The 16,021-nt window shown below is 42.9% G+C and overlaps 1 protein-coding gene across 1 annotated transcript in view; it reads right to left on the bottom strand.

Annotated features, from left to right (window-relative positions):
- Positions 1–16,021, bottom strand: part of LOC8027242 (stromal interaction molecule homolog) — a 41,897-nt gene that overhangs the window by 21,735 nt on the left and 4,141 nt on the right. The window contains exons 2-4 of the mRNA XM_029983439.3: positions 12,859–12,986; positions 7,746–7,860; positions 1,421–1,532 (exon numbers count right to left, since the gene is read on the bottom strand). Of these exons, the coding sequence (XP_029839299.2) occupies positions 1,421–1,532; positions 7,746–7,860; positions 12,859–12,986 (355 nt within the window). The remainder of the gene's footprint in view (positions 1–1,420; positions 1,533–7,745; positions 7,861–12,858; positions 12,987–16,021) is intronic.

The following is a 16,021-nucleotide window of genomic DNA, read 5'->3' as shown; positions in this document are numbered from 1 at the left end:
TTCTCCGATAATCCTATATTATCCTTGTGGATACATAGAGACATCCGGTGGATATATCAAAACTGATGGCATGATACTGTAACGGCGACATGAAATATGGCACGAGTTCTCAAACTGGTTTAGAAGAGCTCAGGAGTTCTCCCAGAGTGCCCTAAAGTTCCCGCAGGGTTCCATGGGGACACGAATAATCCTTGAGAGGAGTGCTTCTTGAACTTGGGTGAAATTTAAGCGTGACAAAGTGATATAAAACGTCCACTTTTGTCGCTGCACTCTGTATTAAAGAAAAATATTGCAGAAATCGCTGCACAGATTGTCGTTGAAGTGCGACGCCATCTTGAATTGCATAAACGTTTCATTATGAAACTACATAAGAGCGGCCGTGGAAATTCTAAAAATATTTTTCGTAAACATCTGCAAAGATTTTTGTTCTATATAAAACCAATTCGCACAATATTCTTATTTAATTGTCTACTTCCCACGAATAAGCCTCCTGTGACCAACCAATGACTTTTGTTGTAGCAGTACTGCAATTGAAATGTTTCTATCTTACTAGGTATATGTATATGAACATAATAAGACCCCTATGCAGTGGAGGCAAAGGCTGCTACCTTTATGTCTACCCACTAATCATTCTAACCAGAGCTCAGCGTTCTGACGTTCCCTCATCTTCTCCTCTACCTCACTTTCTCGGTGCATATATCGTACCACATTCGTTTGGCGCATTACCCCTATATGCATAACTGGAGCAGGTATATAACAGATACCTTGTTGGTTACAAACCACACCATGAACACACAAATGCATACGGTTCGCCCATAAATGCTACCGCACTTAAAAAAATGAAAGCCGTTTGCAACTCTATGTAACGACGAATTAGAGTGCAGCTCTTGAGGAGGAGGAGGGAAGGGTACTGAGGGGAGGGTATACCCCTCCTCCCTCCTCCTCACCCTGTCTGCTATTCCTCTGTCCGAGCGGCATCGCCGTCGCCTCATGTGGGTCACATGACCTCACGGGGGTTATGTGACGTCACGGGGGTCATGTGACCCTTGTGGGGTCACGTGACAATGACGTCATCACTGGCGATGACGATGCAGATGACGTCATCAGTGACGTCACTGATGACGTCATCAGTGGCGATGACGATGACGATGCGGATGCCAATGACGTCATCAGTGACGTCACGCGTCCCATAATGCACCGTGCCGTTACGCCGACGGCAACGTCAACGCCGCTCAAGCCGGAAACGGGCGCCTAAGAGCTGCGCTCTAAAACATTTCAAAACTTATCACATTTAGCAATAAAGTGACAGAAAAGTAGAAGCCACCGATTTCCAGAGAGCACCTGCATCTTAGCAATCCCTTTTTTGCTACGTTGAAAGAGTTTTAAGCTTCCAAAGGTAAAGGGTGCCACACTGACTTACCGCGGGAGGGTTGATCCATCCACGCCATTCTCTTCAAATGCCTTCACGTACTGTGGCAGCTCTACGCAGCTCACAAGCCACTCTATGGTCTCCTCCATTGTCCAGTTGTGCACTGTGATGAGAAGGACACCCATTGTTAACGCTACAGCGGCTTGTAAAAAGTCAAGCTATGTGAAGAAAAAACGCCAGAGGGAATTGCATGACTGCTAGCCACTATGACGGACAGCTCTATAAATCTCAAAAGTAACTGCCATCATTTTGATGCGCAAACTCACAACACTATGTCTTTAGCACCAAAGCTCACTTTTCTTAAAGGTCGTATGACACAAGTTATTTTGGACTGAAACTAAATCTAGACATTTAAAGGAAACAAAAAGTAAACAGGCACAACCTTGTATTATAGCTTCCCAAAACTGCAACATTTTCCATGAGCATGTATGCACACGTATAACACTGCTTTGTGAATACAGTGTGCTGTAGACAGACTTTTGGAAGTCGTGCTTGAGACTGCAACCAGGGTGTCGAACCGGAACCGAACCGAACCGAAAACCGGAACTGAACCGTTATTTTTAGCCGAACCGGAACTGAACAGAACCGAAATCTTCGCCGCCATCTTGGAACTGAACCGGAACTGAACCGGAAAAAAATATAACGGTAACCGGTTCAAAACGGTTCACGGTATTTTTTTTTGTTAGTATTACAAATTTAATATTTGGGAATAAAAAATTGGCACGTGTATTCCTCTACGTATTGATCAAATCGTCATATACAGAATTGCAATGCATAATAAATCCTGGTTTTTTGCGGCGCTTTCTTATTGGCACTATGATTAGCCATGTGTCACATCGTCACGTGACGTCATGATGTCAAGACATGCTGTCAAGTAATGTCACATCACGTGACCCCATGACGTCACGTGACTCACCGCGTTAAGTCGATTCAAATTGAGGACGTCGCTAGATCTATTAACGTTGCTGACACCGTGACGTAACATGACATCACAACTTCGCACTGAGGGACATGTGACACCATGATGTACCCGATTGTCATGATCCCGAGTCGAATGCTCTGGTTCATGACAACCAGCATCGCCAAACATTCGGGTAACGTCTCGTGTTCAACGCAATGATTATAATAGGCCCGAGTCCCACTAGAGCTATAGAAACAGAAACAAACGACAGCGACAAGCCTCAGACACATGCAGCATGCTCGCGATGGTACCTTTCTACGGCTTTGAGGTGTTCGGTGCTCGTGAAGTTAGCACGAGTGTTTACAGGTCTGCAAGTGGTACCTTCGTGTGCATGACGCTCGTGTTTAAGCATAGCCTTCTTTATTCTACAAAGCCTGTCAAATCGCGAAATATTCTGGTTTAAGGCTTGCCGCTGTCGTTTGTTTCTGTTTGTCGTTTTAGTGGGGCTCGGGCATTATAGCCCAACTAAAACAATATCTGAATATCAGCCCATGCTCTATGCTTTGCCAACCCTGCGTATGACTATGATAAACACTGACGGTGTAAATATTAGGATCGGATCACGTGGCTGATAGTTCTAATTGCGAGTTGAGGAGGGGAAGGCTGTTTCATTTCTTTCTTTCGACTGCGTCTGCCATTTCGCGGAGGGGCAAACTAATGCATGTTTTTGCAGCTAATCAACGTCAGGGATTACATCTTAGCGGTATTTATTCAACTTAAGGTAAAAAAAATGCTGTACGACCCATTTTACATGTATACACACCATTGAGGCTCCCAAACATGTTTTCGTTGTTGCTGAACTGCCTCAGAAACTTGTCCCGAGAATAGAAGTGTTAAAGGGTCTAAATGTGACGTATTAGTCCGACGTTACATAAAACTATTAGTGTGTACGGGAGGGATACCTGAAAAGAAAGATCCTAGTGGCCTCAGGGGGATAGCCGACCGTTGGCAGCCGCTCTAAGTGTCACACGAGTGTCGTACTCAAGTTCTCCAAGTTTCGACCGCCCTGTATTTTGTTTAAACTTCACAGTTTGGTGCAAAGTAAAAGCAGGGAAGAATTACTGTTAACAAGTGACACAAATATAATTGTCGAATGAACGCCACTCAATACGGAGCAGGCAATCCCTGAGGAATAAAAAATATCTTGAGGAGCAACTAAAAAAGAAAAGAGAGTGGGGAGGGGGGGGGGTAGGTTTAAAGCATACTGTGTTGTAAAGGTTCCTCTGCCCCGTATTTTCAGCGCAGACCAGAAAGTGTGGCCTGGAAACGATAGTGACAGATGGGTAGTTGGTGTAACTTTTATTTGTAAAAACATGCATCTCTTGCTAGAAAGCACGTTTTCGTCGTGCCAGATACTCACGCCGTGCCTAACGACGATGCACCAACAAGAAATATGTGTGCCTCTCAAATACATAGCTTGCACTGAGCGCGAACCTTTTGCAGCGTGCTTTTTGCCCCACCGGATTTGATTTTCTCAGCAAGAACAACTCGCAATGAAATCCAGCATAAAGAGCGATGATGTCACGTGCAAACCATGTTAAATACTTCAGCTTTCTGGTGAAGTGCGACGTTCGCAACACTGGCAGTAGACGTCCAAGGTTGTAAAGTTGTGTAGTATTTATAGCAGTCTCGCGATGGTATACGGCAGCCTAATGAAAGGTTAGAGCGCATGACTGATAAAGAACACAGTGGTGAAGTAAGGTCCCAAAACAAGTGCACCTAAAACCTAATATAACATTAGCCTCCCGAGGCAGTATCTCGCGACGTTTTGAACTGAGGCAAGCTGATGCCCAAAAAAGATTTATAATAGGATCCTAAGACTCTTTGTTTGCCCTGCGTGCAATTTATGTTTAATTGGGAATATCATTTTATGCATATCTATGCATCTCTTTTTGCAGTAAAGCGTTGTGTAAGGGATTATTTAGAAAAATTACCTGTCATCTCCTTATTTATGCACATTTCGTGTATTTGCCTTCCGATATATCATGTGACCACAGTCTTTTTTTGGCATACCCTGCAACCCAGTGTTTTACACTGCAAAACAGCTAACAAAAGCACGTTTCCGAAGACTCAACAGCTGGCGTATTTTCAAGTATCGTCGTTCCGTGTCGGTCTCAGGCGGTTATATGAACTTCATAAAGTCAAATTTATCGATGATAATAAAAATATACTTAGTTCCTGTCTCAAGATTTGGCAGCATAAATAAAAGATCCTCACCTAAAAGATATATAAGTAAATGCACCTTCAAATTATCTGAAAGATGGTCGGCTTTTGGCGCTTTTATCCTCTATAGACACGTTATAGGTGATTTGGCAATGCTTTAAATATTTTTTTTTATTTTGAAGCTAATTTAAATAACTATGTGTTCCTCACGCCTATATAACTTCTCAATTATATAAAAGTTTAATATCGCGTTTTTTTATGTGGTAAACAGAGCTTTTACGTGTCTGTGGGTCGAACCAAAGCACAATACACTGGGACGAATGGTGGAACTATGACGATTACACACGCAAACTGTCAGAAAGTGTCCAATTAAGTAGCTTCCAAACTGAGCTAGTAGAGCATGAAATAACACTTTGTTCTATTTAAAAAAAAAGTCAATTAGCGAGGGTGATGCTTATTTGCAAATTAAATCGACCGGCACCTTGTCAAGAACAAACCTCAACATCCAGGCTATGCTAGTTTATCCAATAGAAGAAAATGTTCACATGGGTAAGCACTGTTTTAGGCCAGATTCGATCTCAGTACGAAGGTGCTCATAGATTAGAGTGAACAATTTCAGCCACTCCTTTTCGCATGATTCGTCGACCGCATCATGGTGCTGAGAGCAAACAATGCTGGTTCGAAAAACAAGCATTGCGATTGTCGCTTAGTGTTTCTATAAAATATAGACTGGAAAGGGCTTGTCCTAAAACTTTTGTGACATTTTGAAAATTATATTGCCTTAAAGGACCGGTGCAACAATATTCAATTAAAATGTTTTTCACTTGACACGAGCTTACTGGCACTAGGGGCACTCAAGGATACTCACACGCAACGCCACTGGCCAAGAAACTTCTTTGTTGCAGTGTAATTTCAAGGACAAAAGCGATCATTTTCATTCAATCTCTCCTTTGCAAAATTTGATGACGTAACGTGGGGATCGCAGTACACCCAAGTGACGATATTTGAATGCGGTTCATAGATTGGACCCACTCATTGCGTGGGCACTCGACTTGGGCTCGTGATAATTGCTAGCTCGAGAAGCATTCGGGTAGTGACCCGTGTCCAATCGCTGCAACGACGACAACAGCCGAGCCATAACAATGTCTGGAACTCAGCGCGTGTCCTGCGCTTTGCCAACCCCAGCGCGTGGCTATGATCAACACTGACGGCATACAATCGGCTCCAGATCACGTGGCGGCTTGTTCTGGCTGCGAGTTGAGGGGGTGAACGCTGCTCGTTTTTCTTTAATTTTTTTCTGGGACTTCTATTGCGTGGGGTGAAAAACGAACGCGTGTTTCATAGGTCATTAACATTAGGGATCCGTTTTAAGCGGTATTCGCGCGAAGTACAAAAATTGTTGCATCGCTCCTTTAAGCTGAGTCGTCTCGTCATCATATATATATTGTGAAACGTATTCCGTAAAACACATTTTATGATATATATGGCGACGAGGGGCCCATTTCATGATTTTATTCATTGTAATTAATTCCTTAGTTCAAGGGCAAAACCACGATTCAACTTCTAATACTGCGATGCGAAGTTGTACCAATCACGGGTATTTTAGGCAACCTACTTTACTTCGCGAAAACATTGCGATTCAGGTACAATGTATGTGACTCTGGTAAACGAAGGGATGTTGAGTCGTCTAAACACGACGTATTGTATGTTAATGTAGATTTTCTTTTCTTTTTGTGTAGAAATAAATAACAGAATTTTATAATTTTGGTATCTGAAAATAAAACTGGATTGAACAAACGATAAAAAAACTATATACTGTAAACGACTTATTTTTCGTGGGCTCAATATTTCCCGGTTTAGGTCAAAGCTGAAGTTGTGGAATAACTCGCGGGTTGTAATTTTCTCGACGCGGTGGAATCCCAATATAAATTCCAATGTGTTTACATTTTACCGAAATTGTTCGCGGGACCCATTTTTCGCGAATTGTAGGCGATTCGCGAAATTCTCAAAAATTAGGTCCTCGCAAAAATCAGGTCGTTTACCGTAGTTAGTTTCACGGCCTAAATAGTGCCTATTGACAGAACAACGCGGAAAATATATTTTCAATTTAGCGGTTCGAACCGGTTCGAACCGGTTTGAACCGGTTCGAACCGGTTTGAACCGTTATTTTTTGTGCCCCGGAACTGAACCGGAACTGAACCGAAAGCCGTGAACCCGAACCCGAACCGAACCGATAAAAATATCGGTTCGACACTCTGACTGCAACACCACATTTATTCCCATGGCTAACACAATCAATATGGTACTATAAAAATCACAAAATCCTCATTTGAGAAATGCTATCCAATCTATTAAAAAAAAAAGCATTGCTCTTTGTCTGGAGGTTTACAAGAAAAAATCATTGCAGATAGTAAACACCGATAAGTGAAAAGCACTCAAAGTTTGAGTTGTTTCGGAAGCATCAGGTATAAATTTGGTTGCAACATCTCAGTTGCATGATTTGGAAACAAACACTGAAGCTCAGAACTGGAAGTCAACAGCGTCATGCCAAGAGATTTTAGTAAACCAGCTACCGAGCAAAATGTCACTGTGAATTTGTCATGTTGGTTTCATTGACGAGCAGGTTTGCCACCATTATAACTAGATTTTCTGCAACCTCTGAGCCTTTACAAACTTGAAAGCAAGAGAATGACATCTATTTGATCTTTGCTACAGGTTCAAACCTCACGAAACTTGCGGTATTATGTGCACATGCAGACACAAGCCCGGTAAACGCAGTGAAGGTGGTGTATGGTGCTAGTGCAATGTTTCTTCATCAGTTGTCTCAGAGTTTGTTGCCACCTTGGCGGCTCTAAGGCAAAGTGCTGGCATACGAATTCCCCGGTGGCAGGTGAAAATCCCGGCGAAGGAGCCCGCAATCCGACGGAGGCTTACTGTGGAGAAGTGTCGTGTAACAGAACTTTCGGTTGCACATCAAAAGATCCCCAGGTGGTCGAAATCAATCCTCAGTCCTCCCCTGGGGCGTGCCCTCGTTGGCTTGGCACGTAAAATCCCCAAATTTGATTTTGATTTGATAAAAGTTTGCTAACTGTTGAATCAGGGAGTAGCCAGTTTAAGTGGCTACCCCGCTCGCACTTAGAAGGAGGGCAAAACTCACAAAAGGGCATATGTGCAAAAGATTCGCCAGCTTACCTTCAGACACTTGCCAGGACTGCCAAAGCTCCTCGAGTGAAATGTACTTGTCATTGCCATGGAACTTTTTTTGACGCTCGTAGCCATTCTCGTACTGCAGTTCGTCCCTCAGGAACTAATGGCAAAAAGAAAGAAGGAACCAACTGATCAGTACTCTCTGGCTGCTTGAAACAGTCAGTTCACGATCCACTGCAACATGCACAAGTGCACGGCCAAGAGACAGCGGGTTTCATTTTAAACATACAGGTGCAGCTTTTCTGCGAGAAAGACAACCCTCTTGACGGTAACAAAAGGCAGATTAGGAGAGAAGGGCAAGATGAAGGAGGAAAAGGAGGGTGAAAGGGGAAGGAGGAAGCAAGCAAAAGGGGAAAGGGTGAAGCATACATCCACCTTGACTGAGGCGAAGTTGCTGATCATAAAATAACAGGGACATGGTCTTACTGTAACACACACATCATGCAAGCAGTCCTCCTTGATTCCCGTTCAAGAAAACAAAGTCCCTTTCCCCTATTCAAAAAGCGAAGTCAAACATTTTATACCTACCCCCTTCTTCCAACCTTGAAGTGAAACAATATAAAAGCTGTAAATAAAAACTTCCCCACCTACCCTAAAATACCGGTCAAGCACCCACCGAAAAGTTGAAGATAATCACCAAAAACGAGAGAATGGGCGCTTGTTGCCTACGGCGGAAAAGCAGAAGGGGCACACGGTAAGCCTTGAGCGGCCCTTGTTCAATCCGACAGAACAAGGATCAGGCAGAACTCCACGTTTGGAAAAGCAGCCGCAGCACTCTCGCCAAGCCTGCTTTGCGCCAAGCTTCATCACTGTTTCACACCAATGCGGGCGCATAAAGCTTCACTGCTTTGCACCGGCTTCTCAGACAAACAGCTGACAGAGAGGAGCATCTTGGTTAGCTCGGTCGGCTAAAAGGTTTGTCGGGTCAGGTGCTCGGTATGACCTTTGTCGATATTTCAGATGTTTCAAAAGCGGGGGGTGGGCACTTATTGTAACATAGGCGTTATGCTCGGTATATTATGGTATATGGCACGTTTCACGCAAGCACGGGACATGGCGGTACGACAATCTTATCAGGTAACACTCGGCAGTGTGGGGGCTCAGGTCTTGGGGTCGAGCACTTTGGCAAACAGACTTGCAACCTCAGACACTCCAAGAGAGTGCCTCGACCAACAGATAAGACGGTGCCGGTGTTTGCATGTACTCGAAGCCACCAAAAGGTGCCTCAAGGTAAATCTAACCTTTACCAAAAGTGAATCGAGCTTAAGAAAAAAAAAAAAAGAAAGTCAAACAGCAGGGATGGGCAGTATTTGAAATACGTATTTCAAATACAAGTATTTGAAATATGTATTTCAAATACTTTGTGTATTTTGCATTTGTATTTAATTACAAATTAGGTAATGCATTTGACGTGTGTATTTAAATGCTAAAACGTGGTATTTCAAATACAATTGTAATTAAATACAATTTTGTGGGTGAAAGTACATCCCTCAAATTTATTGTCACGACTCATTTCGCTCATCCTAAGATGTGTCCAAAGCTGCTCTTTCTTCATCTCCAACACCAACGGCAAAAACAAACCAAGAAACTCTCAATCCTGCGGCCGTTTGCATCTCGTTCACCGCAGGCACCCGGGCACGCCGGGCGCCCGCGGCACCTTTCTCTATTACGCTAAATAAATGTTATTGCCAAAGTTACAATTCTTGTAACTTTGGCAACTTTGTTTTTCTGCATGTGGTTGTAAGATATAGTCTCCATCCTTTATTCGGCCATGGGTTTTTCTCTTTTTCTCCTCCGACTTTATTTTAAAGGCACTGTCCAGAGCAGGAAGAAAACTATGTTCTGCACCGAATGCCGTGTCTCTCAATCAAGCACAAGCGTTTAGTGACTTCGGGATTACGGTGCTAGTCCAGGGCAAGAATAGTGACGAAATCGACGTTCACAGGCAGACTGGCTAAATAATTTCCTGTGACAACTTGTGATGCTTTCCAGCCTGATTTCCATCCATATTTTTGCCTGGAACATTCTAAATGCGCGGGTCGTCCAGATTTTCGTAACTGGTGCGAGTTGCAACAATAGACTAGCTAGTGCTGCGTGTCTTGGTCGTCTCGGTTCTTTGTTGGCCTATACCAAAATGTAATCGACAAAAAAAAAGCTGCTTGAAGCTCTGTGCTTCTTTCACTATTACGTCCAAGCTGATTACATGTTTTTTGTGATTATATTTCTTTTACGTTACTAGAGCCTCGAACATTAACTCCCGAGTGTGCGAAGCAAAATTAAAATGAGATACCCAGAAACCCCCGTTGCAGGTGCCCTGAAGTCGCTGACGCAAATTTTGAGGAAAGTATTTGGAAAAGTATTTGGAAAACTATTTGGAGGACACCAAATACATTTGGTTGTATTTGTATCTTGTGATTAAACGCTTTTATGGAAATGTAATTAGATTTGTAATTAAATACATTTTTGATGAAGTATTTTGTATCTGTATTTCAATACATATTTGCATGCATTTTGCCCATCCCTGTCATACAGAAACTAAAGGATTAGCATGGGACACTGCGTTCTATGTACGGGAGTCGCTGCAAGTTACTCTCTGTGACTATGCGCTTAAAGTTTCTATTTATGAACATACTTCTGTGGTTCCCTCGTGGTCACGAAAAGTTCTTTCGCGGATTCTATTATGTTTATTGATGAATATATGTGCCCTAGACAGACTATAACTTGAAAATATTTCGGGCAGTTGGTCGGGAGCTCACATGACCCAGGAAGTAAGTGTCAAAGCAGAGTTGACTACTTAGTCCTCAACGGTGGCTTCAGACCAGCAAAGCTTCATTCGTGAGGACGCAACGACTATCAAGAGCAAATATTTGCTTCTCTAAACCTGCTTTTCACACAAAAGTCAAATTTAACCGAAGGCAGCGGTGGCATATAATTTGCTTTTGACAAAACTATGGGAATGAATAAAACAAATGCAAGGGCAATTGCTGCTCCAAGTATCTTGTGGTCTCCTCAAATTCCCTAAATGCTGTTTTTCGTCTCGGAATAAGGTTTAGCGAGACGTGTGGCAGACAAAGGAGAAATTTTTTGTAAATAATTCCTAACAAAGATATTTCAGCAGGTTGAGAATTAAGTATCATAGCATGTTTATCATTAATTTCTATCTTCACAAAAACTTAGAGCACATAGGACCAGAGAAGCTGACTCATGCCCTGCAACTGTACATAGGTGGCACAATAAAAATTTACTATCCTGTAATCAAGAATTATTGCAAACCATCGACGAGTCCCCAATGCAAAAGAGTTTTAGAAGCTCTTGTTTTCCAAAGCATTTAACAAATAGAACCCCTCTACCAGTAATTTTAATAGTGCAGCATATTAAAATATGTGTTGCCCTCTCCATCTCTGCATATGATTTCACTCAGTCCCGAGTTCAGAGTCCTCTCTGCCAGCAGAGTTTCTCTTTAAAGAGACACTGAAACAATTTCAGCTTTTGTTTGAAAACAGAAAACAACAGCCAAGGCCTAAGGAAGGCGGGAACATCCGAGAAATGCCGCTGCTGCATGGTTCGATGGGTTGCGCAGACAGTATTTTATTCTCTAAACAAGCCAGAACACTTCACGCATAAAGCTCAGGTGAAAAAACAAATATAAAGAAAAACAAACAATGACAGAACTCGGCAGAAAAGGTCAACCTAAACAACAAACATTTGCACAAAAAAAGAAAAAAGAAATGCTGGGATTTGGAAAGACACAGCTGTACGAATAATTTTCCGAGAAGAGCACCAAGCTGCTATTACTGTGTTTCTTTATTTTTTTTTATTGACTCGCTTGTATGTACACAGGGCAGCACTGTTGGTGCAGATGCGAGGGCCAATGTTTACTTGCATTTTTCTAGAGTACCGTCATACAGGGTTAACTTCGTTATTTCCAAATGGGCTTTTCCCCAATTCTAGGTCATTTTCTGAGTCATGCTCCCATGAAGTGCATTGCAGTCATGGCAGCATGAAGAGTCATGCTCCCGTGACATATGCAACGAGTCACGAGGCGTTATACTGCGACTTCGCTGAATAAAGACACGTCCTTGAGATGAGGGCACATCACTCTTGTGGTAAGGAGATATAAACTCTATTGAGTCATGTGAGCCAAAAAAGGGTTTTGTTCATGACTCAGTGAGTTGGGAGCCAAAACCTACTAAGAGATTTTCACATAGTGAGAGCCAAGCTTTATATTAAAAGGCGCCTTATGCCTCTGTGTAAACGGGCGGTTGGGTCGGAGCAGCGTGTCTGCCAGTCAAAGCGTTGTCGAAGTGCATCACACTGCGGTGCTCAGATGACGCATTCCGGTACAATGACTGTCCCTATCCAAGCTATCGGAGGTGTACAGAATTGCCTTCTTTCAAATCCCCACTCACTATAACTAGAGGGCACCGTGCTTCAGACGCCGTTTCTAATGTGTAGAGCGTGATCTAATCTGAGCTCAGTGCCATTGGTGCCCACCAGCTCGGCGATTGGAAGAAAATCTGTGTTGGACGCTAACACTTCATTTGTGCCTACAAGGAGTGTTCACTGGCATCCATAGCTGTTTGCGCGACTGCTGGGCGTGTGCTGATGGCATGCTTCCACAGTTCCTTTGCAAGGGGCATTCCACACCATCAAAATTGCCGGTCTAGACAGCCTACTAAATGTGAGTTCGCTCTGAGCATGTGCTCTAAAAAGCGCCCTCAAATTAGGCGGCTCCCTATAGTCAGACACAGGGTGAGGATGTCCAGGGAGGTCTTTGATCTATATCCCTCTTCCAGCCAGAGCTCTTTACCTTTGTTGACACTTTTGGCACCTCACGAACCTCGAGCACACACACGCAACAAATGCACGACTGACGGCATTGAGCGCGTGATGGAGCTCAGGCATTCAAAACAGATGTCCTGTGAATGACTATAACACGTGCCGAGAGTGTGGCGCTGAAATAGAGTGGCTTCGGGTAAACGGCGCAGCTGTTACTGCTACAAGGTGGTGCATGCTGCTACCCAATTCCACGAGTTCGGTCGTATTTTGCTCGCCTATCCGTCAGTCCGCAGAACCCAATGTTAAGGAATGCACTCACCTCGTCCGTTTCGGCGACGTCCACGCTTCCGTTGTCGTCATCGTCCAGCTGCTGATGTAGAGCTTGGATCGCCTCGTAGCCAAGCAGGTCGTCACAGGCGTTGACCTTTTCGCATGTAGCGCTGCCCCCTGAAAAAATCAGAAATATACATCTGGCAGTCGTGCAACACGAAAGAGACCTGCATTCTATGTCCACCAGACGGACGCCTCGAGGCAGAGTCGTAAGATACCGTAGTTTCTGGACCTTCTACAGGTTCGGACCATACGAAGGTTAATTTTTTTTCTAGGTCGCTCGTTATAAGGAGATGATTTATGTATGACATGAGCGTCTTTGTATCTTAGACTATCTAATGAAAAACTTTTCCTTTAACCAATATTTGCTCCTGCAGACTACCCTCCGGATAATATGCTATCGGTACTTTGCCACGGTCTACTGAAATATTTCCCGACCGCGCCCATAGGCCATCGATTATTGGTAATCAATGGTTTTTAAGCGCCATCAAAAAATTTAATTTAGTGTAGAGAATTATGTTCCACAATCTCGTGGGTAGCCGAAGAACTTTTGTTCCAATTCAACGTAGGTTTGAACTTTATCACAAGCTGGTGGGCTGTCAAAAATAGTCCTGGGAACGGTGGTTGCACCTGTCTAACTCGGCTGACCGCTTGCATCAGTCTTCAAAACAAAGAAGGGGCATTATTTACATAACTCAACTGTATTGTGGCATATGTTTTAGACCTAAAGAGCTGTCGGGAAACTTTAAATGATGTTATACTGTCGAGACCGGTTATAACGAAGTCAACAGGAATCGGAAATCACTTCACTAAATCTGCCATTTCGTCATAACCGACTGCGGTTAACGAAGTGCAAAAGGGAATGGAAAATCGTGATCGCTTTGTTGTAGCCGCTATTTCGTTATAACCGGTCTCGACAGTAGGCATCGCTTAAAGGGATGGTGAACCGAAATTTGGATTTAAAAAAAACAATGCTGGAGATGTAGGCGGGACGCTACAATCCCTACAACACTACTAGTAAAGCGATATCTCAAATAGACAGCCGTATTTTTGGAAAAAGAAGTCGAGATTGAACCAGGCCGACGAGGCGCGTGACGTCAGGATATCTAGTTTCCTCCTCTTTTCGCTTCGCTCCCTCAAGGCCGCGAGGCGGAGAAGATGCGAGGCCGTTCCCTCTCCTTCTCAGAGAAACATGACGTCAACGTTCCTGCCAAATGCGCCTCTTTTTTTTTTTTAAAATACGGCTATCCGTTTTAGATATCGCTGTATGAGTGATGTTTTGGTGTTTGTAGCATCCCGTTGCTTGCTTTTGCCGCGTGTTTTGGGGAATCCAGATTTCGGTTCAGCATCCCTTTAACAGATGGTTGTCGGTAAGCGTCACTATAACTTCCAATTCTGTCCCGAGCCGGTGTGCCTGTTTTATGTATCCAACAACGTGAGCAAAATGATAAATATGAAGGAGCTGCAATCAAGGCTATGACCAAAGCAAAGTGGAACACAACGAAAGCATTCTGCTGGGGGTGTGAGGTGTACTATCTGTGTTTCACCGATATAAACATTCCTTCGCTGAAAAGCAGGCATGTTATGGAGGCTCACTCTCCGACGAACCAAAAATAGACAACTACAGTTAGATTACACTAACTTTCAGAAGTAATAGCCGTGAGTGCAGGGCACATTTTGTATGTTCTTAATTTTTTTTTTTTTGTCGTTTACTTTGACATAATTGTTGAAGTTTTGCCAATTATATGCCAAATGCACATACATTGTATTTTTAAGAAATTAAATATTCAAATCTTTTTTTCAGATTATACAAACATCTGTTTCTTTTGAAAGAACGACTAATTGGCCATATTTTGATGTGTCAGATACGCAAATTAGTTGGGAAAATAAAAGCAGTTGCACGAATCCCTCGAAAATTGCTACTCTTCCTGTGGTCAGGAAAAAGTTAAAAACTCCTAAAAATTTAGCCACAAAAGAAAAAATTAATGTCACCTGCCAACTTCTCAAATGGCAAGAAATGGGGAAAAAGAAAAGCTATAATGCTGCCTTTTGCACTGTACACCCTTAGACAGATAGAATACAATCGGCTGAAGGTTTTAAACACCTGGGCCGCACTAGATAATACAAAACTTTCAACCGAAAGAAGTGCAGACAATTGTCACATTTTCCCCACTTTTCAGAGATAAATGCTTTCCCAATTTATTCTTGGAAGTCACCGTAAATATGGCAAGGAAGTAAGTGTCGTGTCTAGCCTTACGGAGATACCCCTTTTGTTTCCACTTTGGAAACGGTTAAGGAAACACTTCGGTTTCCTCAACTGTTTTGGGAAACGAAAGAACTTTATTAAAAAATTACTCGGTCAACCGATTCAAAATAATGATGTGTCAAAACAGTCCCCACCCCACCAGACCTGTCAGTCATGTTGCAGAGCATGTAGTTCATGGAGTGCAACAAGCAGGACTCGTTTGTTTACAAAGCATTGATTATGTATTAACAAAAATAGACCGGGCTTTTCACACATGCTAGTCGAAGAAGACTGAAAGTAAAAAGAGCCCATTGGAACTCAATAAGCTGCACTATTTTTCGGGATCCGGACAATATGGTCTCTGACATTATGGTCCCGGACAAAATGGTCCCAAGTGCCAGACCGGACAAAAAGGTCCCAAGTCATTTTCACGGCTTTTTTCTTTCTTTTGCTTTTCACAGGTTTGTATATTACGTGTATTTATTTTTGCTAAACACTTATGACGAGCCATTGGTCATTTTGAAGTTACCTTTTTATTGCTTGGTCTTCATAAGTTTGTTATTAAATGTGATTCGCAAAATACTTATGTTGTGAGCTGTTTGTCAATCTAGACTTTATATTTTTTGTGCATAATTTTCACCATTCATTCTTCTTTTCATGCGTTCAACTTGAGTTTGAACCAGTTTATCAAGAAAAGCAACAGCGACTTCTAACAATTGTCACACAGTACGTACAAGGGAGCCGTACCACAAATGACCCTCTAAAGGACGTGCGCCATATTAACACGTTCCCACACAAAGTGCCACTTCAAGATCGTACATTTTGTTGGAACATGACAAAACGTGTCATGTGTTCAAAAACATTTTTATTTCCATTGTTATTTCCTAACACTGCATCAAAACATGCG

This window comes from Ixodes scapularis, unplaced genomic scaffold (genome assembly GCF_016920785.2).
Source record: "Ixodes scapularis isolate PalLabHiFi unplaced genomic scaffold, ASM1692078v2 PGA_scaffold13__105_contigs__length_92229423, whole genome shotgun sequence".
NCBI lineage: Eukaryota > Metazoa > Arthropoda > Arachnida > Ixodida > Ixodidae > Ixodes > Ixodes scapularis.
Note: the sequence above shows the minus strand (reverse complement) of the source record. Positions and strands in the feature narration are given on the sequence as shown.